Source organism: Lepidochelys kempii, chromosome 9 (assembly GCF_965140285.1).
Source record: "Lepidochelys kempii isolate rLepKem1 chromosome 9, rLepKem1.hap1, whole genome shotgun sequence".
NCBI classification, from domain to species: domain Eukaryota; kingdom Metazoa; phylum Chordata; order Testudines; family Cheloniidae; genus Lepidochelys; species Lepidochelys kempii.
In genome coordinates, this window is record NC_136388.1 from 363411 (window position 1) to 387317 (window position 23907).

Sequence of the window (23907 nt, forward strand, 5' to 3'; positions counted from 1 at the left end):
ACAGTAGAGGAATTCCCCATTGGTCACACCAGATCATGAAACTCTTCCACGTTCCATCATAGCATTTTCTGGTGGAGCCTTTCCTGCCTACTCCTCAGAATGGCTTGAACATCCTCTGTAGGCTAGGCCTACAAGTGAAGTAGCCTGGAGTAGTGGAACTGAGAAGGCTACCCCAGTGCTATAAGAATTACCTTTGCCTCAAACTGTCTCATCTTTCTCAAGATCCTCAGCAAAAGAGGCATTGGTGGGGCACTGAAGAGGCATACCTCAAGGCCTCTGACCATCACATGAGAAAAGCATCCCTGAGTGAACCTGGGCTGTGACCTCCCCAGAGCAGAATTCCCATCACTTCCTACTGATGTCTCAAGCAAATAGGTTTGTAATTGCACAACCCCATTTCTGAGACCCTTCTTGTAGAATTAGGCTATGGAGCACCCACTCATGATCTACGGAGAAGCGTCTGCTGAGGGAATTGGTCAGGGCGTTCTGAACTCCTGGCAGGTGGATGGTAGTCAGAACTACCGATAGAAGGATGCACCAATTACAGAGCATGATGGTTTCTATGCTGTGAGAACTTCACCAGATTTGTTGATATACCAAACTGCCATCATGTTGTCCACAACACCTGGATCAAATGGCCTGAAATGCATGCAAGTAACTGCTCACAAGCAATCTAAACTGCCTTTAACTCCAGCACACTGATGAGGAACATCACTTCTGGCTAAGTCTACACGCCCTGAGCCACCTGACCCCTCCAAATGGGCTCCCAATACAGCAGGGATGCATCCGTGGTCACAGTCCTCATTGGCAATGGGACACTCCCCACCCACCTTCTCCCTGTCCTTAAGAACATAAGAATGGCCCTACTGGGTCAGACCAAAAGTCCATCTAGCCCAGTATCCTGTCTTCCGACAGTGGCCAGTGCCAGCTGCCCCAGAGGGAATGAACAGAACAGGTAATCATCAAGTGATCCCCTGTCGCTCATTCCCAGCTTCCACTAATCATGGGAATCTATGACATTTCAAGGATGTTTTTCTAAAAGAGCTGCTCTTGGAATTATTTTGGGGAAGTTCTATGGCTGTATTATACAGGAGGTCAGACTAAATGATCACAATGGTCCCTTCAAGCCTTAACATCTATGAAGGATTGAGATCAGCATGTCACGGCTGTGTCTGTCCTTAACCATGCCTGCAGACAAGGAAGGTGGAGCCTTGCAAATAGGGTCACATACATGCTTGCAGCCACATGCCCCCACATTTTACTGATGTCCTGGGACACAAGATTTGCTGTATAGCTCAAAAATTGTCTGAAAATGGTCATCCGATAAGTATGCCTGGGCTGAGACTGCATCGAGCTGCCCCCCAATAAATTCTGTACTTTGTGCTGGTTCCAGGGTGAATTTACCCAGGATAATTGTGAGACTCAGCCTCTCAACATGTCCAGGAGTGTGGCAGTTACCTGCCATGCTTCCTGGTAGGACAGACCCATGAAAATCCAGTCATAAATTTAAAGAGACACTACTGCCCTGAGTGACAAAACTACAAGTACAGGGGAACACCCTGTACTGGTAGTGCTTTCAGCCACCACTAAATCTCAGGAATCTTGAGTGCACTGGGCAGATGTGTATATGGAAATATGCTTCCCTCAGATCAAGAGCTGTGAACCAAGCTTCTGAGTCTAGCAAGGGAATAATCAAAGACAGGGTAACCATCCTGAACTTCAGGAGATGGAGAAACGTGTTCACCTTCCTAAGGTCCAAGACAGATCTCCATCCTCCCTTCTTTTCAGGGATGAGGAAATATTTTGAGTGGAACCCTCCCTCCCCGTGGGGGGAACTCACTCTATTGCTCTTTGTTGCAAGACAGACTCATCTTGTAGTGAACCCTCTCATGAGAAGGGTGCCAAAAAGGGGTGGGGAAGAGAAGGAACAGACGAGGAGTCCAAACTTGTTGGAATGGTTGGTGCAAAGCTCTTGGCAACCTTTTCAAAACGTTGATTTGGTAGCCTGTGTTGGCAAGGATCCAAAGGAAGACTGCCCTGGGACAACACTCCTCTGTGTCTTTTGAAGCTTACGCAGCAGCTGATCCTACCATTGATGACAGAATACCAGAGGGTGGGCCTTTTCTATATTGCAACCTGTCAAACTTCCTTCTTGTTGCAGGCCTGTAGACACCCAGAGAGTGTAACATGGCCTGGGAGTCCTTCACAGAATGGAGAGACTTGTCTGTCTTTGTGCTAAACAACTTATCACACTTAAATGGAAGACCAGAAGGGACCATTGTGATCATGTCGTCTGACCTCCTGAATTTCACAGGCCAGAGAACTGCCCCAAAATAATTCCTAGAACAGACCTTTTTGAAAAATATCCGATCTTGATTTAAAGATTGTCAATGATGGAGAATCCACCACAACCCTTGGTAAAAATGTTTCAATGATTAGTTCCTCTCACTGTTAAAAATGTCTGCCTTATTTCTAGTCTAAAATTGTCTACCTTCAATTTCCAGCCACTGGATTGAGTTATACCTTTTTCTGCTAGATTGGAGAGCCCATTATTAAATATTTGTTCCCGATGTAGTTATTTATCGACTGTAATCAAGTCACCCCTTAACCTTCTCTTTGTTAAGCTAAGTAGACTGAACATCTTGAGTCTATCGCTATAAGGTATGTTTTCTAATCCTTTAATCATTCTTGTGGCTCTTCTCTGAACCCACTCCCCTTGTTTATCAACATTCTTCTTGAACTGTGGGTATCAGAACCGTACACAGTATTCTAGCAATAGCTGCACCAGTGCCAAATAACCTCTCTTCTCCCACTTGAGATTCCTGTTTATGCATCAAGGATCGCGTTAGCTCTTTCGCCTCATTATCACACTGGGAGCTCAAGTTCAGCTGATTATCCACAACCCCCACATTTTTTCCAGAGTCGCTGCTTCCAATGATACAGTCCCCCATCCGGTAAGGATTTACATATATCCATGTTAAAATACAGATTAGCTTGTACCAGTTTATCGAGTGAGCTAGATTGCTCTGTATCAGTGACCTGTCTTCTTCATTATTTACCACTCCGCCAATTTAGGTGTCATCCGCAAACTTTATCTGTGATTATTTTGTTTTCTTCCAAGTCACTGATAAAGATGCTAAATAGTTTCTGGCTAAGAACCAATCCCAGCAGGAACCCACGGGAAACAGATCCATTCAATGATGATTCCCTGTTTAAAATTACATTTTGAGACCTATCAGCTAGCCAGTTCTGGATGAGGAGAGACATGAGGAGATCCCTTCTTCACCACGAACTTTGCCATAGACCTCACTGCAGTACCTACTGCATCCAGGATGGCCTGTAGGATGGATCTGGCTACCAGGTCACTTTGTTGATCCGGGCCTGAAATTACTCTCTACTGAGACACCTTCTCAAACACAGTGAGACCGTTGTAAATTATGAAATCGTACTTGGCCATTAGTGACTGGCAGTTTGAAATCCAGAACTGGATGGTGGCCAATCAGTAGTGCTTCCTCCCAAAGAGGTCCACTCTCTCAGCCTCTTTTCATGGGCATACATCTTGCCTGGTGCTGCCTGCTACCATTACGACCAGCAAACTGGGAGATGGGTGTGAGAAAAGCACTCTTCACAGGGACCAAATATCTCTCTTCTGACCACCTGGATGTCAGGCCTATAGTAGCTGGTGTCTGCCAGATCATCCTGGCCAGCTTGAGGATGGCCTTGTTAATTGGCAATGTGACGTTGCTCAGGATCCAACTGTGCAGGATTTCCAGTATTATATGCAGAGCCTCTTGGACCTCTTTCAGGGGAATATGGAGACACTCTGCCACCCTACTCAACAAGTCCTGAAAGGCCCTCTGGTCATCAGGCTAAGATGGGGGGTCAGGATCATTGTATCATCTGGGGAAGATGAGGTCATGGTCACGAGAGCCAGGCTATCCTCTACTTCTGGCTGGTCCTCCCTTTAAAAGGGTTGCCACTGGTCCAGGAAGGCTGAGGGAATTCCTCCTTTCCCAAGAGAGCCTTTTCCTTCCAGGGCTCCCAATCCACTCACTGTGGCTGTGTGGGGATGCAGGTCCCCAAGGCCCCAATACTGCCATATTGGAGACTCAGACCCCAAGTGGGAAGGGCTCCAGTACATATAGAGTGGGTACTCCCTGGGCTGAATACTTTGATATCCTAGAGACCTGAGATGTCTGGGCTAAACTCATGTGAAGGCCCTCTTGGAAAATAGTTTGTGGACAGACCTTCCTGCCCCCAGTAGTCCTCAGCAGATTTGGAAGAGTGAGTCCAAAGGGGGAGCCCTTGGACTGGAGGAAGCAATGACCTGCCTCTACTTGTGGATAGTACCAATGGAGACCTCGCTTTTTTCTGGCTGGAAGAGGGAAAAGGGAGCTAGGTATCACACAGGGATGGTACCGAGCGCAATCTCCACACAGCAATAGTGTCTCCAGTTCCAGAAAGATTAGCAGATCATCCAGTGGGGGAAGGGTGGCAGCTGGTCCTTTCCCTACAGCCAAGCTGCCTGGTACTGCAAATACAGGTGATGACGCTGCCAAGCTCGACAAGGCTGCAGGAGGTGCTCTAGTGCTGTTTTTGGTACCAGCTGGCATTGAACTCTTGCCCTTGGTCAATGTCCCAGAACCTTGATCTTCAGCAGAATCAGATGGTACCAAGCTGGAATACAGGGTTCTCACTCAACCCCAGGGACCTCTGCCTTTTTTTGAGGACTTGGGAGTGTCTGTGTTCCCGTCTTCTCTGAGCCCGTGGGAGGTCAGGGGCCCTGGATCTGGTTGAAGCCATGCTCAAAGGGGCCCTTCTTGCCATTCTCAGGCCAATATACAGTTGGGGGTCTATCCAGTCAGAGTTCAGGTCTTCCCTCAAAGGCATGTCCATAAGGAAGATCTTGAGGTGCATCTCCCACAATTTCTTCATCCTCTGTGAAAAGAACCTACAAATATTGCACCTGGATGGAATATGGATTTCTTCCAGGCACTACAAACAGGAGTTGTAGTTGTCATTTACTGGGAAGGGGCACAGACAGATGACACCGTTCTTGAAGCTGGGGGGAGGGATGTCTTTAGTATACTCTCCACACTGGAAAAAGTGAGTGGCAAAAGAGGGGAACAACACCCCCAGAGAAAAGAGGATCCTACGGGCACCCCTACAAAAATAACTTTAACCATTAACTAGCTGAAAACTATTTCTAACTATCGACAGATAAGAGCCAGAAGAGTATGAGGAGAGCAGGGTTCGTGCACGGACCAAGCAGACACTGCTAGGAAGAATTCTCTGCTCTCATGGGCATGCATAACCTGAAGTGCAGTACCCATAGAGACAAGAACTCAAAGAAGAATTACAGTTAGTCATGACAGCAGTACTTTGAACCCCTACCAACTTGGTAAAGGTGTGGTGCCCTGTGAGTAACACAGTACTTGCCACACCTGATCCTTCAGAGGAAAGTGCAAGACACCTTGAAGCAGACAGTTGCAGAATAATGCACCCAAAAGGGGAGTTTCTTCTTAGCCCCCAAAAATTTAAAGGGCATGTTATGGCCTGAAGTATGAAGGTTTAGATGCTGTCAGAAAAACCTCTTTTATTACTGTTGTGGCTTATTTTAATTAGTATTAATCCTTACTATTAAAACAAAATAACCCAAAACGCCAAAATCACAAAACGTTAGTTAAAATCACCCTGGATAAGAAAGGAAGTGAAAGATGCAATAAAACAAATAAAAAATAACAGATGGAAATGGCAATAATTACAAATATGGAATTATAAAATTAAGACAACTGATAAAGTCAAATGTATCAAGGAAAAATCCATGGCCAGCAGGGCTGAGGACAATAAGAAGGAATTTTTAAAATATATCAAGAGCAATAAATAAAAAAATGATTTCAGAGTAACAGCCGTGTTAGTCTGTATTCGCAAAAAGAAAAGGAGGACTCGTGGCACCTTAGAGACTAACCAATTTATTTGGGCATAAGCTTTCTTGAGCTACAGCTCACTTCACTGGATGCATACCAGGGCCTGGAGGTTCACTCCAGCAGCAGCCAGTAGCACCAGACAAAACACCTGCTACTGTCTCCTTCTTCAGTGCTGCTTCCCTGCATAGTTGGTCTGCAGAAGCCTAACTGAATGCCATGACTTATCGGGTGGGGGGTCCGAGTTCTGAGGTGGGGGGGGTAGGGGGGAGGAGAGAGGCAGAGGGAGGGATCCAGGAGGGAGGCGGCAACGCTGGGAGCCGGGCACTCGGGAAGCGGAGGCGGATTAAAATGGCCACTGGCAGCTCCGGGGAGCGGCCCCGGCAGCTCCTGACGTGTCCACTCGGCCCAGCCCGCCCCTGATGGGGGAGAGAGGCCAGCGGGGCGTAGAAGAAGCAGAAGCAGCAGTGGCCGAGCACAGGGCCCGCCGGGCCGCAGTGGGGAAGCCGGCCAGGGAATTTTCTGCGGGAGCTGCAGCCTCGGTTATTTAAAATAATAACAGCCCCCCTCCACCCCCCTCGGAACTCGGACCCCCCACCCGATAAATCATGGCATTCAGTTAGGCTTCTGCAGACCAACTATATAGGGAAGCAGCACTGAAGAAGAGGCAGTAGCAGGTGTTTTGTCTGGTGCTACTGGCTGCTGCTGGAGTGAACCTCCAAGGCACTGGTATGCATCCGATGAAGTGAGCTGTAGCTCACGAAAGCTTATGCTCAAATAAATTGGTTAGTATCTAAGGTGCCACAAGTATTCCTTTTCTTTTTGCAAATAAATAAATAAATCCTAGCAATGATACAAGTTACATGCTAGATAGAGATGGTAAAATTGCCAGTCATGGTACAGAAAAGGCAGAAATTTTCAGTAAATATTGCTGTTCCGTATTTAGAAAGGAGGTGGGATGATGTATTCCTATCTAACTGTGATAATGAAATACCTTCTATGCTAACAATGACTAGGCAGCAGATTACACAGCATATACTCAAATTAAACATTTTTAAGTTTGCAGAACTGGATAACATGTGGACCAAGGGGATCCAGTGGCTATACCGTACTTAGATTTTCAGAAAGCCTTTGACAAGATCCCTCACCTAAGGTTCTTACACAAGGTAAGCTGCTATGGGATAAGAGGGAAGGTGCTCTCATGGACTGGTAACTGGTTAAAAGACAGGAAACAAAGAGTAGGTATAAATGGTCAGTTTTCAGAATGGAGAGAGGTAAATAGTGGTGTCCCCCAGGGATCTGTTCTGCGACCAGTCTTATTCAACATATTCATAAATGATCTGGAAAAGGGGTAAACAGTGAGGTGGCAAAATTTCAGATGATATAAAGATAGTTAAGACCCAGGCAGACTGCGAAGAACTACAAAAGGATCTTTCAAAACTGGGTGACGGCAACAGAATGGCAGATGAAATTTAATGTTGATAAATGCAAAGTAATGCACATTGGAAAGCATAATCTCTACTATACATATAAAATGATGGGGTCTAAATTAGCTGTTACCATTCAAGAAAGAAATCTTGGAGTCATTGTGTATAGTACTCTGAAAACATCCACTCAATGTGCAGCAGCAGTCAAAAAAGCAAACAGAATGTTGGAAATCATTAAGAAAGGGATAGATAATAGGACAGAAAATATCATGTTGCCTCTGTATAAATCCATGGTATTCCCACATCTTGAATACTGTGTGCAGATATTGTTGCCCCATTTCAAAAAAGATATACTGGAATTGGAAAAGGTTCAGAAAAGGGCAACAAAAATCATTAGGGGTATGGAACGGCTTCTGTATGAGGAGAGATTAATAAGACTGGAACTTTTCACCTTGGAAAAGAGATGCTAAGGAGAGATATGACGGAGGTCTTTAAAATCCTGATTGGTATAGAGAAAGTAAATAAGAAGTGTTGCTTACTACTTCTCATAACACAAGAACTAGGGGTCACCAAATGAAATTAATAGGCAGCAGGTTTAAAACAAATAAAAGGAAGTATTTCTTCACTCAACGCACAGTCAACCTGTGAAGTCTTTGCCAGAGGATATTGTGAAGGTCAAGACCGTAACAGGGTCCAAAAAAGAACTACATAAATTCATGGAGGATAGGTCCATCAATGGCTATTAACCAGGATGGGCAGGAATGCTGTCCCTAGCCTCTGTTTGCCAGAAGCTGGGAATGAGCGACAGAGGATGGATCACTTGATGATTACCTGTTCTGTTCATTCCCTTTGGGGCATCTGGCACTGGCCACTGTCGGAAGACAGGATACTGGGCTAGATGGACCTTTGGTCTGACTCAGTCGGGCCATTCTTATGTTCCTATAGTGTCACAAGAACCTTAACTGTACATTTCCATACTTCTACTCTGCATAGGTTCATATACCACCCTCACCACTGTAAATTTTGAGAATTTTCCAGTGGAGCATTAAGCGATATGACCAGGCATCTGTCACATAAGGTTTATTCTCTAGCTCATGCTCTTCCCAAAAGATAATTGTGTCTGCAGTGATGTTGTGTCCTTACTGGGGAAAAGCAGAGAGAATGCTCACATGTTCAGAGTTAAGATAAATTGAAAAGAAAAATCTAGTTTCTGGTTTTGGAATCTTTTTTTGTGTGATAGTCAAAACAAATCTGTAAGATGTTTTACTCTTCAGTTACTGAGACGTTTCTCCTCTACCTTAACTCCAGCTTAACGTGTTTTGCTTCATTTTTTGTCTGGGATTTATAATAATCATGTTAGAACTGAGACGAACTTCTGAAAAAATTGGAGACTTTCAATTTCAGATATTTATTAATGAATTTGAAAAAAAAAACCCACATTGCTTATTTACATCTTTGTATATTAGTTTGCCCATTAAAGAGACACAGAGGAAATATATGCAAAGTTCAGACCTCTGTGAAATCTGAGGTGAAATTTGGATGCAAGAAAAACAAGCAAAATGAAAAGTTAAAATGTCTTTAAATTCTACCCAAAACAATATTCTATCCCTTTACTCATTTCAAACACCACACCACGCACACACTGCTTTATGAATATCAAATAACCCTCACAATATCCATCAGAGGGAGGCAGTATTCCCATCATACAAATCTGATATTGAGACAGAAATATTAAGTCACCTGCCCTAGGCACAACAAGCCAATGGCAGACCAAGAATTATTACTCAGGAGTTCCTGACTGTAGACTCATGCTCAACATGCTAGCCCATAATGCCTTTCTGCTTAATTGTTATAATTCTTCTGATAACATTTTCATACCAATCAATAAAATTCTTAATTTTAAAACTTGAAATAAATGTTTAAAATATGTTAAATATTTTGTGTTAACTAAAATTTTAAAGACAGATATGTCTATTAAGAGCTAAGTAGTAAAGACAAGCTAAACTTACAGTTTGTGATGTCTGGAGGGACATAACTATCATTCATGAACATGCTGGTGGGTTTTGCAACTTTCAGATAAACAAAATCAGATGTGTTTTTTAAGGCAGTCACTGCTTCTTCATGTGTAACTTCTTCTAAGCAAACACTGTTCACCTAAAGATAAAGAATAAATGAACTCATCCTTAACATAAAACTGTAAGCTTTCATAAAGTTTCACAGAAAGTTTCTCAAACTTTTTGGAGCATTCCAGGATCAGTAATCCTTACTTTTGGTCCACAGATCTATTAGGTCTTACAGCACCATAGTTGATGTATGATGCTTTGTTTACAAATAGAGATGGCAAGTTCCTGAACAAAGAGTAACATAATCTATGTTGGACATAGCATAGCAAAGGATGGCATACGTGGTTTTCAGATACTGGATGAATGAATGTTACTAAGAAGAGCTTCCCATAAACATCCATGAATCTACTTAATTAGCCTCCTTCAAATCCCTCCTTAAAAACTCTCCTTTGCAGTGAAGCCTACAAAAAAACCTGACAAAGTTTTTGTCAGGCCACTGTTGTGTTGATACCACTGCCTGTCATGCTGACCAATATTGTCTCACTGTTTCCTTGTATTCCCCCATCTGATTGTATCCATCTTGTCTTCTACTTAGATTGTAAGCTCTTTGGAATGGAGACTGTCTTTGTTGTGTATTTGCACAGCACCAAGCACAATGGGGTCCTGTTCTATGACAAGAGGTCTTATACGCTATGGGGATGATAATAATAGAAATAATATATCAGAATTTGCTTTTATTATGTTGGTATCTAATTTGTTCCTTATGAATACAGAATTTTTATGTATAGTAATTTTCCATTTTCCATGAGTTAATGTATTATAGTTATCTGAGTCACCAAATTCCTGAAGGAATTAAGGATTAAAGCGGCAGTCAGCACTGGAAGGTCAACTGAAGACACACTATTCATATCCAAAACTGGTTGTACTGTTGAAGAGCCTAAAACTAAAATCAAACAGCCAGCTGTTTCTAACCTCGTATACAAAGTATTCATTTATTCCTGTTTTTTGGCAATCAACACAGTAATCTGATTTCACTGTATTTTAAATAGAAAGAGTCCAATCTAGGCTCATGATTGTCCCCTCAGTTACCAGCACATAAAGTACTTGAAACGGAAATGCCTCTTTGTCTAAAGGTATGTTTTATGTCAATTAGTAAACTGTGAATTAGTACACAGCAAATAGTGAACTGCATATGGCTTGAAAGCTTCTGCATGAACCAAAGCCAAAATATTTAAGTATATTTGGATGTATGTTTTAAGAACACCAGCAAAAGCGGACGATCTTTAAAGCACAACTTCAATCTGAAAAGAGATTCTATAAAATGGTACCATGGAGATCTAGGTTTTTCTTTTAGGGACTACCAGATCAAAAAGAAAAGGAGTACTTGTGGCACCTTAGAGACTAACCAATTTATTTGAGCATAAGCTTTTGTGAGCTACAGCTCACTTCATCAGATGCATTCAGTGGAAAATACAGTGAGGAGATTTATATACACACAGAACATGAAAAAATGGGTGTTTATCATGCACACTGAAAGAAGAATGATCACTTAAGATGAGCTATTACCAGCAGGAGAGCGGGGGTCGGGGGGGAGAGAGAAAACCCTTTGTAGTGATAATCAAGGTGGGCCATTTCCAGCGGTTAACAAGAACGTCTGAGGAACAGTGGGGGGTATAAGGGGGGAATAAACAAGGGAAAGTGTGTGTGGGGGGAAATAAACAAGGGAAAATAGTTTTAGGGTATCCAATTTGCAAATTGGATACAATTAACTTAGGCCTGAACAGATACTGGGAGTGGTTGAGTCATTACACAAAGTAAAACTATTTTCCCTTGTCTATTCCTCTCCCCCCTCCTTCACCTCCCCCTCACTGTTCCTCAGACGTTCTTGTTAACTGCTGGAAATGGCCCACCTTGATTATCACTCTCCTTACCGTGTGCATGATAAAAACCCATTTTTTCATGTTCTGTGTGTATATAAATCTCCTCACTGTATTTTCCACTGAATGCATCCGATGAAGTGAGCTGTAGCTCACGAAAGCTTATGCTCAAATAAATGGGTCAGTCTCTAAGTTGCCACAAGTACTCCTTTCCTTTTTGCGAATACAGACTAACACGGCTGCTACTCTGAAACCTACCAGATCAAATTATCTCAATTCAAAAGCAAAAGACTTTTTCTAAGTGCCACAATTTTGCACTCTGGCATCTGAAGATCATACGGAGTTCTTTCAGGTTCATGCATTATCACTAGAAAAAGCAGTTACCTACCATTCATAACTGTTACTCTTTGAAATATGTTTCTTGTGTCCATTCCATGCTAGGGTGTGAAATGCCATGGGCATGTCACAGAGATTTTTTTTCTCCTTAGTGGTATCCGTAGGGCCAGCCCTAGTGCCCCCTGGAGCCCTGCACATATGCACTGGTACAAGGGTCACTGCTGGCCCCACACCCTCTCAGTTCCTTCTTGCTGGTACCTCTGATAGAGGAGTAGGAGGGTCTGTCATGGAATGGACATGAGAAACACATCTCAAAAAACAGTTACGAAAGGTAGGTAACCGTTTTTTCTTCTTCAAGTGCTTGCTCATGTCAATTCCATGCTAGGTGACTCCCAGGGGTTCAGGGGCCCCTGGGAGGAAGGGGGGGGGCATGAACAGGTTTCAGGGGGGCTGCCAAGTAGAGCCAGCTTAGACTTGCTGGGGCTCAGGATAGAAAGCTGAAGCTCCACTGCATGGGGCTGAAGCCCAGGGTCCTGAGACCCGTCACCTGGAGCTGAAACCTGAGCTTCACGGGGGCCCCTGTGGCATGGGACCCCAGGCAACTGCCCAGCTTGCTACCACCTAACACCGAGCCTAGCTTTTATATACAGAAAACCAGTTATTGTGGCACAGGAGGCCCGTGGAGTTTTTATAGCACATTGAGGGGACCTCAGAAACAAAAAGGTTGAGAACTCCTGGCATAGTGGGATGCGAAGGTATGAATGGATGACCATGTCACGGCCCTGCAGATATGAGTGGGTGGGTCGTGACACATGATATTAATTCTGACATCGTTCTGAACTGGGCTTCTGGCAGGTATGCTCTGGCCTGCATAGTCTAACACCGCTCCTATAAATTCTATTCCCTGAACCAGTACTAGTGTTGATTTTTGCTCATTTATTAGCAGGCCCAGCTCTTGACAGGTGGCCTACACTAGGTCAATGCTGCTCTGAACCTGAGTCTGCGAGTGGCCTTTAATTAACCAATCATCGAGGTATGGGTAGATCTGGATACCTCAATGCCTCAGATAACCTGCAACCACTGCCATACACTTTGTGAAAAGTTTTGGGGCTGCTGACAGTCTGAAGGGAAGAGAGGTGAACTGGTAAAGATGTTGGCCCATCACGAAACAGAGGAATCTCTTGTGTCCACGGAAGATGGAAATATGTATCTTTTAAATCGAGGGCGGCATACCTTCTTCTGGATCCAGGGAGGGAATGATGGAAGCCAGGGAGACCATGTGGAACTTCAACTTCTTGAGGTATGTGTTGAGGTGAAACAGGTCTAGAATGGGCCTGAGGCCCTCTTTGGCCTTCAGGATTAGGAAATATCAGGAGCAAAACCCCTTCCCCGTCAAGTATTGAGGAACTTCCTCTATGGCTCCCACCCATAGGAGAACTCCCACCTCCTAGATGAGAAGTTGCTTGTGAGAAGGATCCCTGAAGAGGGATGGAGAGGGAGAGACAGAAACTGGAGGGTGGGACCAGCTGACACCATACTGAGCACCCAATGGTCTGAAGTTATGCAGGACCATGCAGTATGAAGCGAAACAAATGGCCCAAAACCAAAGGGGGGGATGGATCCTGGGTCGAGTCTGTAACACCGTCCTCAGGTGTACCTTCAAAAGGCCTGCCTAGCTCCATTGGGGTATCTACCCGAGCCCGACTGTGAGGCTGAGGTGTACAGTGGGGTTGTTGGCATTTATAGCCATTGCCCTTCCTCCTATAAGGCTCATGTTTGGAAGGCCCTGAGAACCTGGGAGGTGGTTGTGGGCGGAAATTCTTCCTGGAGGTTGGGTGTGTGTATAAGCCAAGGAAGCATAGTGAATCTCTCAGGCCGTGAATCTCTCATAGTGAATCTCTCAGGCCGTGCAGCTTGTCATCCATCTATTCATAGAACAACGCATTGACCTCGAAAGGGAGGTCCTGGACCAACTGCTGCACCTTGTTGGAAAGGCTCATCGACTGCAGCCACGAACATTGCCTCATAATGACTGCCGTCGCCATTGTTCTCACTGTCAAATCAGCCACGCCTAGGGCTGTCTGGAGAGAGGTTCTGGCAACAGTCTTGCCCTTCTCCAGGATGACAGTGAACTCCTGCTTAAACCCCTGTGGTAGGGAGTTTAATTTTTTTAATCATGCCATTAGTCGTGATTAAATTTTCTTAATCGGTTGACAACCCTAGCAATAATATAAAATGAACATTGTACACTTTGTATTCTGTGTTGTAACTGAAATCAATATATTTGAAAATGTAGAAAAACCTTCAAAAATATTTATAATAAATTTAAATTGGTATTCTATTATTGTTTAACAGTGTGATTAAAACTGTAATTAATCACCATTAACTTTTTAAATTGAGTTTATTTTGTTTTGTGTTAATTGCTTCAGTTAACTGCAATTAGTTGACAGACCTACTTTATTCTATGAATAGCTTCTTTGCTTTTGCAGAGTAAGATGCTGTTCAGTGTGAATAGGTCTGGCCATGAGAGCTGGAATTAGAACCTGTCTCCTAGTCTCATGCTGAGATCACTAGAGCATGCTCTGAACACAGTAGGATTACTGGTGACATCTGGGGCAGTTGAAAATTATTTTTCTTTCTTACACACTGAAGTCAGCTTTGAAGTGTTTGCTTTGAGTGGAAAAAAACCAACAACACTAAATAAACCAGTGATGAATGACAGTGGATTTTGTAAACTAATATAAGAAGATGCATCTAATTCCAGGCCAGTCATCCCTAGTTACTGGTATGCAGAAAATAAGTAAGTGGGTTCCTTACCCTTCAGGGATTTTTAGTGCAGTAGATGGTAGTGTTACCAAAGGCTATTTTAAACGTTAGAATTGCCCTGTGCCTCTAGAGACTTAATGGAAACTCTGGAAATGAAGCATGTTCATTGCTATAGGACACAGTTCTGGATTTTTAAATAGAACATTTAACCCAGTTTGAGATCTCAGAGATTTTCTGAGTTAAGAGGGACTGAAGATGGAGAATTTATTTTAATATTTACATTTCTTGGTAAGACTCAATTTGTACTAGAAACAGTATGTATGACGCATATGTCTTGCCAGGCCTATGGACAGCTCCCTTAATACTTAGCTGAATTACGGCATTGTTTTGTATGTACCAATAAGTAGTATGTGCAGAAGGGAAAGTACAGCCTTTACTTACAGCTAGAAGTTTGTCTCCAATCTGAAGTTTGCCATCTTTATGTGCTGCACCTCCTTCAATAATTTTGGTTACATAGATACTGTTGTCACCAGGAATATGTTGATTTCCAACACCACCAGCTATGCTGAACCCGAGTCCTGCTTGAAAATAAAGTCATTTTTCCAGAGACCTTTTAAACTTTTAATATCAATTTGATGTCATTCACAATATAATTGTGCCCCATGCAAATATGGTGCTACAGAAATAATTATAATTTAATATGACACAGGTTATTGAGCAGGTATAGTACAGCTGTTAGAGCAGTAACTAATGTTTTTTAAACACAGTAAAATGATCAGAATTCCTCCCAAAAAAGAGATTTAATTTTTGATGGAGAAGCAACGAACATTTATAGAGAAAGGTAGGTGAATCACTCAATTGCAACCACACAGCTCAATTACAGTAATTGTAATGATTACCCAAGTCTACCACTTCAAAGAATAGTTTGTATCATCTGTAAGTATGGAAAGAAGCAGAATGGTTTCTTCAAGTAGTTTTTTCCACCTTTGAAGAAATATCCAGAGATTTCATATGAAAAGTTTATTCCAGTGCTATGACCAATGTATTCCTCTTAAAAATGACTATATTATCAAGGAAGTGATTTAACTCTGCACAAATTCCTTGCTTTTAAAAGAAAAATATTCTGCATGCCACATGGATGAGGGCAGGTCTTTGCCAGAACTATTGATAGCTTTACTACTGCATTTAAAATTTATCTGTCTTCATTTGCATTATTCTGATGCTGCCAATCCTCAAATGTTCCATTAGTAATGTGAACTAATAAAATTTTTGTGTACTCACCGAGGAATAATGACCTGCAACCTACTGGCAACTTTATCTTATTTTGTATAACAGCAGCTTTATACTTGCCACATACCTTTCGGCCCTTTCACAAGTTTTATCTCCATTATTTTTTCTGTGACTGGTTTTCTTCTTTTGACATACAACCGCACAATGGATCCTGCCTCCTTTAATGCTTCAACTGCTTTGCTGTGTGTCACATCACGAACATCCACTTCATTTACTCGTAATATGCAATCGTTAACCCTGAAGACACCAATGCTTTCATTTAGTTGAGGTATGATAGTTAAGGCTACGTTAATATCACGGAGGTCATGGAAGTCACAGAATCCGTGACTTGCAGAGACCTCCGTGTCAGCAGCGGGAGGGAGCCCCCTTCAAGGTTACAGCGACGGGCAACAGCTGTGGGGGAGGGGGCGGGAAGGGGGAGCATGCCTTGGGCAAGCGGCTGGGGGTGTCCCGTTTTCTCCACAATGGTGGTGGGGGGAACCATGGAGCCGCAGCAGCAAAAGTCACAGACAGGTCACGGCTTCTGTGAATTTTTATTGCCCGTGACCTGCCCGTGACTTTTAATAAAAATAACCATGACAAAATCTTTGCCTTAATTATAGTGTACTGAATATATTAGGTGTCCAACAGCATTTTAACCAGCTGACACTGTCAATTAATACAATTCATTACACTATTTTTTGAAAATATATGGATTAAATGTTATTCTTTAAAATAAAAACATTACTGAAAATGCAACATAAATAAGTCAGAAGGAAATAACAAATGATTTTAAAAGACTATTTTGTTTACAACTAAAGATCAAAATGTTTTCTGATAAAGAGGAGGTTACTTACCTGTAACTGGAGGTTCTTCGAGATCACAGAATCATAGAATATCAGGGTTGGAAGGGACCTCAGGAGGTCATCTAGTCCAACCCCCTGCTCAAAGCAGGACCAATCCCCAACTAAATCATCCCAGCCCGGGCTTTGTTAAGCCTGACCTTAAAAACCTCTAAGGAAGGAGATTCCACCACCTCCCTAGGTAACCCATTCCAGTGCTTCACCACCCTCCTAGTGAAATTTTTTTTCCTAATATCCAACCTAAACATCCCCGACTGCAACTTGAGACCATTACTCCTCATTCTGTCATCTGCTACCACTGAGAACAGTCTAGATCCATCCTCTTTGGAACCCCCTTTCAGGTAGTTGAAAGCAGCTATCAAATCCCCCCTCATTCTTCTCTTCTGCAGACTAAATCATCCCAGTTCCCTCAGCCTCTCCTCATAAGTCATGTGCTTCAGCCCCCTAATCATTTTTGTTGCCCTCCGCTGGACTCTTTCCAATTTTTCCACATCCTTCTTGTAGTGTGGGGCCCAAAACTGGACACAGTACTCCAGATGAGGCCGCACCAATGCCGAATAGAGGAAAATGACCACATCCCTTGATCTGCTGGCAATGATCCTTCTTATACAGCCCAAAATGCCATTAGCCTTCTTGGCAATAAGGGCACACTGTTGACTCATATCCAGCTTCGCATCCACTATAACCTCTAGGTCCTTTTCTGCAGAACTGCTGCCTAGCCGCTCGGTCCCTAATCTATAGCGGTGCATGAGATTCTTCCTTCCAAGGTGAAGGACTCTGCACTTGTCCTTGTTGAACCTCATCAGATTTCTTTTAGCCCAATCCTCTAATTTGTGTGGTCCTGATCTGTATTCCACACATGGGTATGCATGCATGCCATGCACCTGAGTCTGGAAGTGTTTCTTACCAGTGTCCACTAACCCGCATCTGCATCCCCTCATGATCCCAGCCAAAAGTATAATAGGCAGTGTGGGTCGACATCTCTCCAGTCTCCCTCTTGCTACCTTAGAGTGTAGTCCGAAGCAGAGGAGATGTAAGGCAGTTAGTGGAATATAGATAGGGATCACACATCTCAAAGAATCTCCTGTTACAGGTAAGTAAGCTCTTCCTCTTCTTTGAGTGATGGTCCCTATGTGTATTCCACATGTGACTCACGAGCAGAGTTGGTTGCAAGGATGCTAATGGAAGTGCGGTCATGAGTAAAGTTTAGCCAACCGCTGTGTCTGTAGCTGCCACTTACTTTTGTGATGGCATACTGGTTATGAAGATGTGGACAGAGCATCAGGTGGCTACATGACAAATGTCTTGTTAGTGGATGTACCCTGGCAAGGCTGATGTGGCAGCTTGTGCTCGTGTAGAGTGAGCCATGATTCTATCAGGTGTGGGTACTTCAAGCAAGTTGTAGCATTCCAGGATGCACCCCGAGACCCATTTGGAGATTGGTTGAGAGGAGAGGGCTTGACATGTGGACCGTTTGGCAATGGCCACAAAGAGCTTTAGCGATGTTCAAAAGGGTCGAGTACTGTGAAGGTAGAAAGCCAGTGCATGACGGACCTTGTCAGTGGGGGAGATGTGCAGTTTGGGGCAGAAAACAGATAGGTGGATGCACTGGTTCAGGTGGAATTCCCAACATGACCTTTGGGAGGAATTTAGGATGGAACTGAAGGGACACCTTTCCCCTTGTGAAATATAGTGTAGGGGGAGGATCTGCCATCATGACTATCAACTCACTGACCCATCTTGCTGAAGTTATGGCTACCAGGAATGCCACTTTCATCAAGAGGTGGGAGAGGGAGCATGTTGCCAACAGTTCAAAGGGTGGTTTCATGAAGGCGGAGAGGAAGGGATTAAGGTCCCACGCAGGTGTGCGCTTTAGTACTGGTGAAGAGGTGTTGAACAAACCCTTCACGAAGCAAGCAATTGTGAGATGCATAAACACTGAAGTGCCATCCACAGGAGGAAGAAAGGAGCCGACTGCTGCCAGCTGCACCCATATACAGGTGATGGCTGGATGTTTTGAGGTCGAGAAGGTAGTCCAGAACAACTGGTATAGATACGGTATTCAATGAGTGACGGTGAACCCATAGCATGAAGCATCTCCATCTTGTCTGATAGCAATTCTGGTGGATTCTCTCCTGCTCTGAGTAAGGATTCACCACACCAGGATGGAGCATGCATGGTCCACCGTCAATCCCCAGCCAAATACCAGGCTGTGAAGTGAAGTGGCTCGGACTGGGATGCAATAGTCTCCCCTGATCTTGTGTGAGTAGATCTGGGAGTGTATGAAGGCGGATTGGTATATGAGTAGAGAGTTGAAGAAGATCCATGAACCCAGAACTGACAGAACTAGAATGGGGCTATGAAGATCACGGTGGCTCTGTCCAGGCAAACTTTGAGGATTACTTGCAGGAAGTGCGGAATGGGAGGGAAAGCGCAGTGGAGGTCTCCTGTCCAGGACAGAAGGAGGGCGTCACCCTGCATGTCCACCCATACTGCACCGCTGGAACAACAGAGGGGCAACTTCTGTTCTCATGAGTGGCAAAGAGGTGCCGTAGTTCTCGAAGAGGCACTGTATCATGGCATTGTGCAACCCCCACTCGTGATTGATATAGAGTCGGCTGAGCACATTGACTAGGGAGTTCTCAATGCGTGGGAGGTACATGGCTTGAAGTATTACATGGTTTTTGATGCACCAGTTCCAGGGGCAGATGAACTTGGAGCAGAGAGAGGAAGGCTTGGGGCCACGCTGCTTGTTGATGTACATGACTTCCGCGATGTTGTTGGAGAGAAGTTGAACATAGACAGATCAAATAAGTGGAAGAAAGGGCCAGCATGGTCAATGGATCACCCGGAGCTCTAGCATATTTATGTGCATCCTGGCCTCCCATGGCATCCACATGTTCTGGGCTGTGTGGTGGTCTACCTGGGCTCCCCAACCCGTGAGGGAGGTGTCAATTGTTAGGGGTGACCTGGGATGTGGGTAGAGTGAAGGGGGTGCCAATTAAGACTTTGGAAGGATTGGTCCATCATGTGAGTGAGACTCTGGGTAATGAGGTCTCTGGTCTGCATATGGTCCATACTGGGTTTGTAGGTGAAAAAGAGCCACACTTGGAGGCAACGCATGTGGAGACGTGCGTGTGGTATCACATATGGCTGAGGAGAGAGAGAGGCAGCAGTGGACCATGGTACCAGGCCTGCAAGGCAGGTCTGTAATGACAGACATCAGTGTTGCGAAGTGGTCTGGTGGGAGGAAAGCTCTTGCTGTGATGGAGTCAAGACATGCCCCAATAAATGGTATTGTCTGTGTAGGTGTAAACATCAACTTGTCCTCGTTGATGCAGATACTGCAGATGCCAACAGTGTGCAATGGACGAGGACTGTGGAGGTTACTTCCTGGTGCGAAAACCCCATGAGGAGCCAGTAGTCAAGATAGGAGTATACAGCAAAGACCTTCGTGAACACTCATGGAGCCACTGCTATACCAAACAGGAGGGTCTAAACCTGGTAATGGTGGTGTCCCACTCAAAAATGGAGAAACTTGTGGTGGGCCAGGTGGATATCTACATGGAAGTAAGCATCCTTCATGTAGAGAGCTGAGAACCAGGCTCCCCAGGGGAGGGATAATCAATGCCGGTATTACCACAAGAAATTTGGATTTCCTGATAAAGCTATTGTGCACCCAAAGGTCTAGAATACGACACTGCCATCTAATATGCCCTTCTTCGGGATGAGGAAGTACAATGAGTAAAAACCCCATCTACTGTAGTGATGTGGGACAGGCCCGATGGCCCCCTGGAAAAGCAGACTGCCCACTTCTTGTTGGAGGATGCATTCATGGGAAGGGTCACCAGAGGAAATCCGGGGTGGGGACAATGAGGTGGAAATGAGAGGAATTCTACTGAATATCTTTGATGGATGATCTCCAGTACCAACTGCCATGTGGGAGTAAGAGGGAACTGGAGAGGCATTAACCCTCACCATGTATTATACTCTCAGCTGGGAGCATGAGGGGATACACATGCACAAGGGGGGGGTCAGTGGACACTGCTGAGAAACACTTCCAGACTCAGAAGCATGGTGCACAGGCACATACATGTGTGGAATACCAATAGGGACCATCACCGGAAGAAGCAGCTTCAGTTTCAAGGTATTTTAATCAGAATGTTACACAAACTATTTTTTACTTGCAAAAAAATGTGGTCAGCACTTAAAGGAAAGAGTAGCTAACTACTGTTCAGCAAACTAGGAAGCACAGGAGAAAAAGAAGTAGAGTTTTAACCCGCACTTTAACAAAGAACTTCCTCTGCTTCTGCTGTAAAACGTTTCCCTCCTGCTTTGGCAGGTTAATTAGGTCACTGATGGCTTTGCAGTCCATTTAATGTGCTGCTGGTGCTGTAATGACATTGTACTAAAATAAACAATGTCTAGACATACCTGATATGCCTGGTCTGACTGCCAGCAAGTTCTGGCAGATGTCAGTTGTGCATCAGACAGCAGTCAACAGGTTAACATGGGGCCCTGAATGACATGTATTAAGATTCTAAAACAGCAACCTGCTGCTGTCCTGGGGTGCCCCCTGCCCAGATCCCTTTAGTGGCACAGACCAGCTGCATCTGCCTTGCCCCTCAGATACAGAAAGGCAATGCACTCCAACTACTTCAGGAGAGATTTCTGCAAGCCTACCTTCACAGCATTATTCAAACATGTTTCTGTATGCATGTATACGTACACCTACATGCCTGTGTCCAGATGCCACTCACCCATAGCTCTAACAACATCCCTCTTTCTGCATCACAGCATCCATCCTCTTCATCCTTCCTTCTCTCCAGTGGCTCCATTTCCTCATCCTTACCCCTCTATAGTTTCCACCATATTTCTTCCCCTCCACATCCCAATCTCTACCTTCCTCCTAACAGCACAAATCCAGAACCCACATCCACACCCTCCTCTGCCTATCCCTCACCTCTGACAACATCTACTCCAACCATGGCCTTCTCTCTCACACAAATTCCCGCCACCACCTCCGCCCCTTCGGCGCCACCACTCTTAACCTCATGGCCATCCCTCTCCTTCCCTTCTTAAGCTCCCTCTTTGAAAAGATCTCATCCATGACCTCTTTATCTCTTCCTCCCTTCAAGTTTCCGGCTCCCACAGAGCCCTAGATCCCTTCATCTGACACGGCATCTGCCCTCTGACACACCTCACCAAGATATCACCATGGGCTTCTCTCCCATTCTGATGCTTCAAACCCCACTCCTCCTCCCCCTTCCCATTTTCTCCTTTTTTGAGCATCGCGTCTGACTCTTCTCTCCTCCTCCATGCTGCTGTCACCTACAGTCTACCCCTGGCTCTCTTCCTGTCCTCGGTCTCCCTCACTCACTCTAGGTGACTTCAACTTCCATGCTGATGACCCACTGATCCGTTAGCTTACATTTCTTCACCCTCACCTCTTCATTCAACCTGCAGCTCTGGTGCAACACTGCCATTCAACAAAAGGGCCACTTGCTTGACTTGGTCTTATCCAAGCACTGCTCTCTCTCTGAACTCTCTGTTACTGAGTTTCTCCATAGTGACCATCACCTAATCTCTTTCAAAATCACCCACTAGTCCTCACTCATGACATGTCACTCAGTTGTTCTCTGACTTCCATCCTATCAACATTGATGGCTTCTCGTCTGCTCTCAGCCCTGTCCTCCCTTCCCTGTCTTCTACTGATATAGTTGTTGACTCTCCCCATGCTTTGCTCTCCTCCACCCTTAATCGTTTTACCTCTCTCTCCTTCAGCATGTCCTTCAGAGGATCCTTCTAATACCCTCATACTCTATCTTGGTCTCCTTCTCCCTCTATACCTTATATCGGGGTAATCTCATCTGCGAAAATGAATTTGACTACCATTTCTATGTGGATGACTCAGATTTCTCTCTCTCTACTCCAGACCTGTCTCCTTCTGTCTAAATTAAAATCTCAGCTTGTTTCTGTGATATCTCCTAATGGATGCATAGCCATAAGATCAAGCTCAACATGGCTAAAACACAGCTCTTAATCTTCCCTCCTAAATCCAATTTGCCACCTACTGTCTCATTCATTGTGGACAACACCACCACCCTGCCTGTCATCTTCAGCTGAGTTATCCTTCTAGGTTCTCACATCCAGGATATGTCTAAATCTTTCAGAGTCTTTTTGCATAACATCTCTTAAGATACAGTCTTTCCTATCCATCCACACAGATAAAACTTCCATCCAGGCTCTTATCCTCTTGCATCTGAATTACTACCTCATCCTTTTTTTTGGCATTGACAAATGCAATCTTGCTCCTCTAATATCCATTTAGAATGCAGCTGTGAAGATCCTTTTCCTAGATCATCACTTTGAACATGAAACCCCTCTGATTGCATCTAGCTCCTTGTAAACATCCACAAAACTAACTCAACATCCTCCTTAAAACTCTACTCTGTCATAAAGCCTACAAAAACTGTGACAATAGTTAGGATGCTAGTGTGCTCAGACCACAGCCTACCATGCTGACTAGTATCGGCTCATTGTTTACTTGTACACTCCCATTGGTTTGGCTGTATCCATCTGTTGTCTCTTGTTCAATAATTAGATACTTTTGTTCTGACAATGGGGTCCTGGTCATTGACCGGGGCAACTATGTGTCATGATAATACAAATAAATAATAATATGCATAATCAATTCCAGAACTAGCTCTGTAAATATATATTAGAAGGAACACAAGTTTATCTTAAAACAGATTTTTGTTTTGCACAGTAATGCTGGCAAATTCTTGAGACTGTTCAGAATTAACAATTCCATAAAGACTTTTAGAAAAACCATTCATTTCAAAATGCTTTTAGCACAATTCTGCATAAATCAGTGAATACTACCTAACTAACGAAGTGCCAACATTTTGACTAGATATAATGAAGCATCTTAAATCTAAGCCTTTAATTTATTAGTGAATCACCTGTCAGAGAATTATTTTCCTTTCACTTCTAAATATTACATCATAAAAATGAGTTTGTATGGAAGACAGAGAGTAACCATACAGATGAACCTGGACTACAAAACTAATAATAATTTATTAGCAAACCTGCCAAAATTGTCCAATTCATTTGATCAAATCTTGTTTGCATGATCCGATGAGTATCTGGGGCAAGACGATATTAAGACTAGTTTGCAAAGAAACATGGAATAGTTAAACCTGAATTCTAGAAAAGGCTGAGCTCCTGGAATAATTACAGAATCACTTCGCCCAATCCCCCCTCCATACTGAGGCAGGACCAAGTAACCCTGGACTAGACCTAATAGCCGTTTGCCCGTCCTGTTCTTCATATTCCAGTGCTGAACTATCTTTACAGTTAGCAAGTTTTTCCTGATATCT

General features: G+C 44.0%; 1 protein-coding gene across 41 annotated transcripts in view; it reads right to left on the reverse strand.

Annotated features, from left to right (window-relative positions):
• The window catches only part of DLG1 (discs large MAGUK scaffold protein 1), a 441560-nt gene that overhangs the window by 181032 nt on the left and 236621 nt on the right, over positions 1–23907 (reverse strand). For 21 of the 41 annotated variants that reach the window (XM_073358918.2, XM_073358931.2, XM_073358927.2 and 18 more), the window contains 3 exons: positions 15751–15920; positions 14835–14971; positions 9361–9505 (listed from right to left, as the gene is read on the reverse strand). In XM_073358918.2, coding sequence (XP_073215019.1) covers positions 9361–9505; positions 14835–14971; positions 15751–15920 — 452 coding nt within the window. Of the gene's footprint in view, positions 1–9360; positions 9506–14834; positions 14975–15750; positions 15921–23907 lie in introns of all 41 variants that reach the window. The other 20 variants (XM_073358919.2, XM_073358923.2, XM_073358922.2 and 17 more) reach the window with 1 other exon arrangement.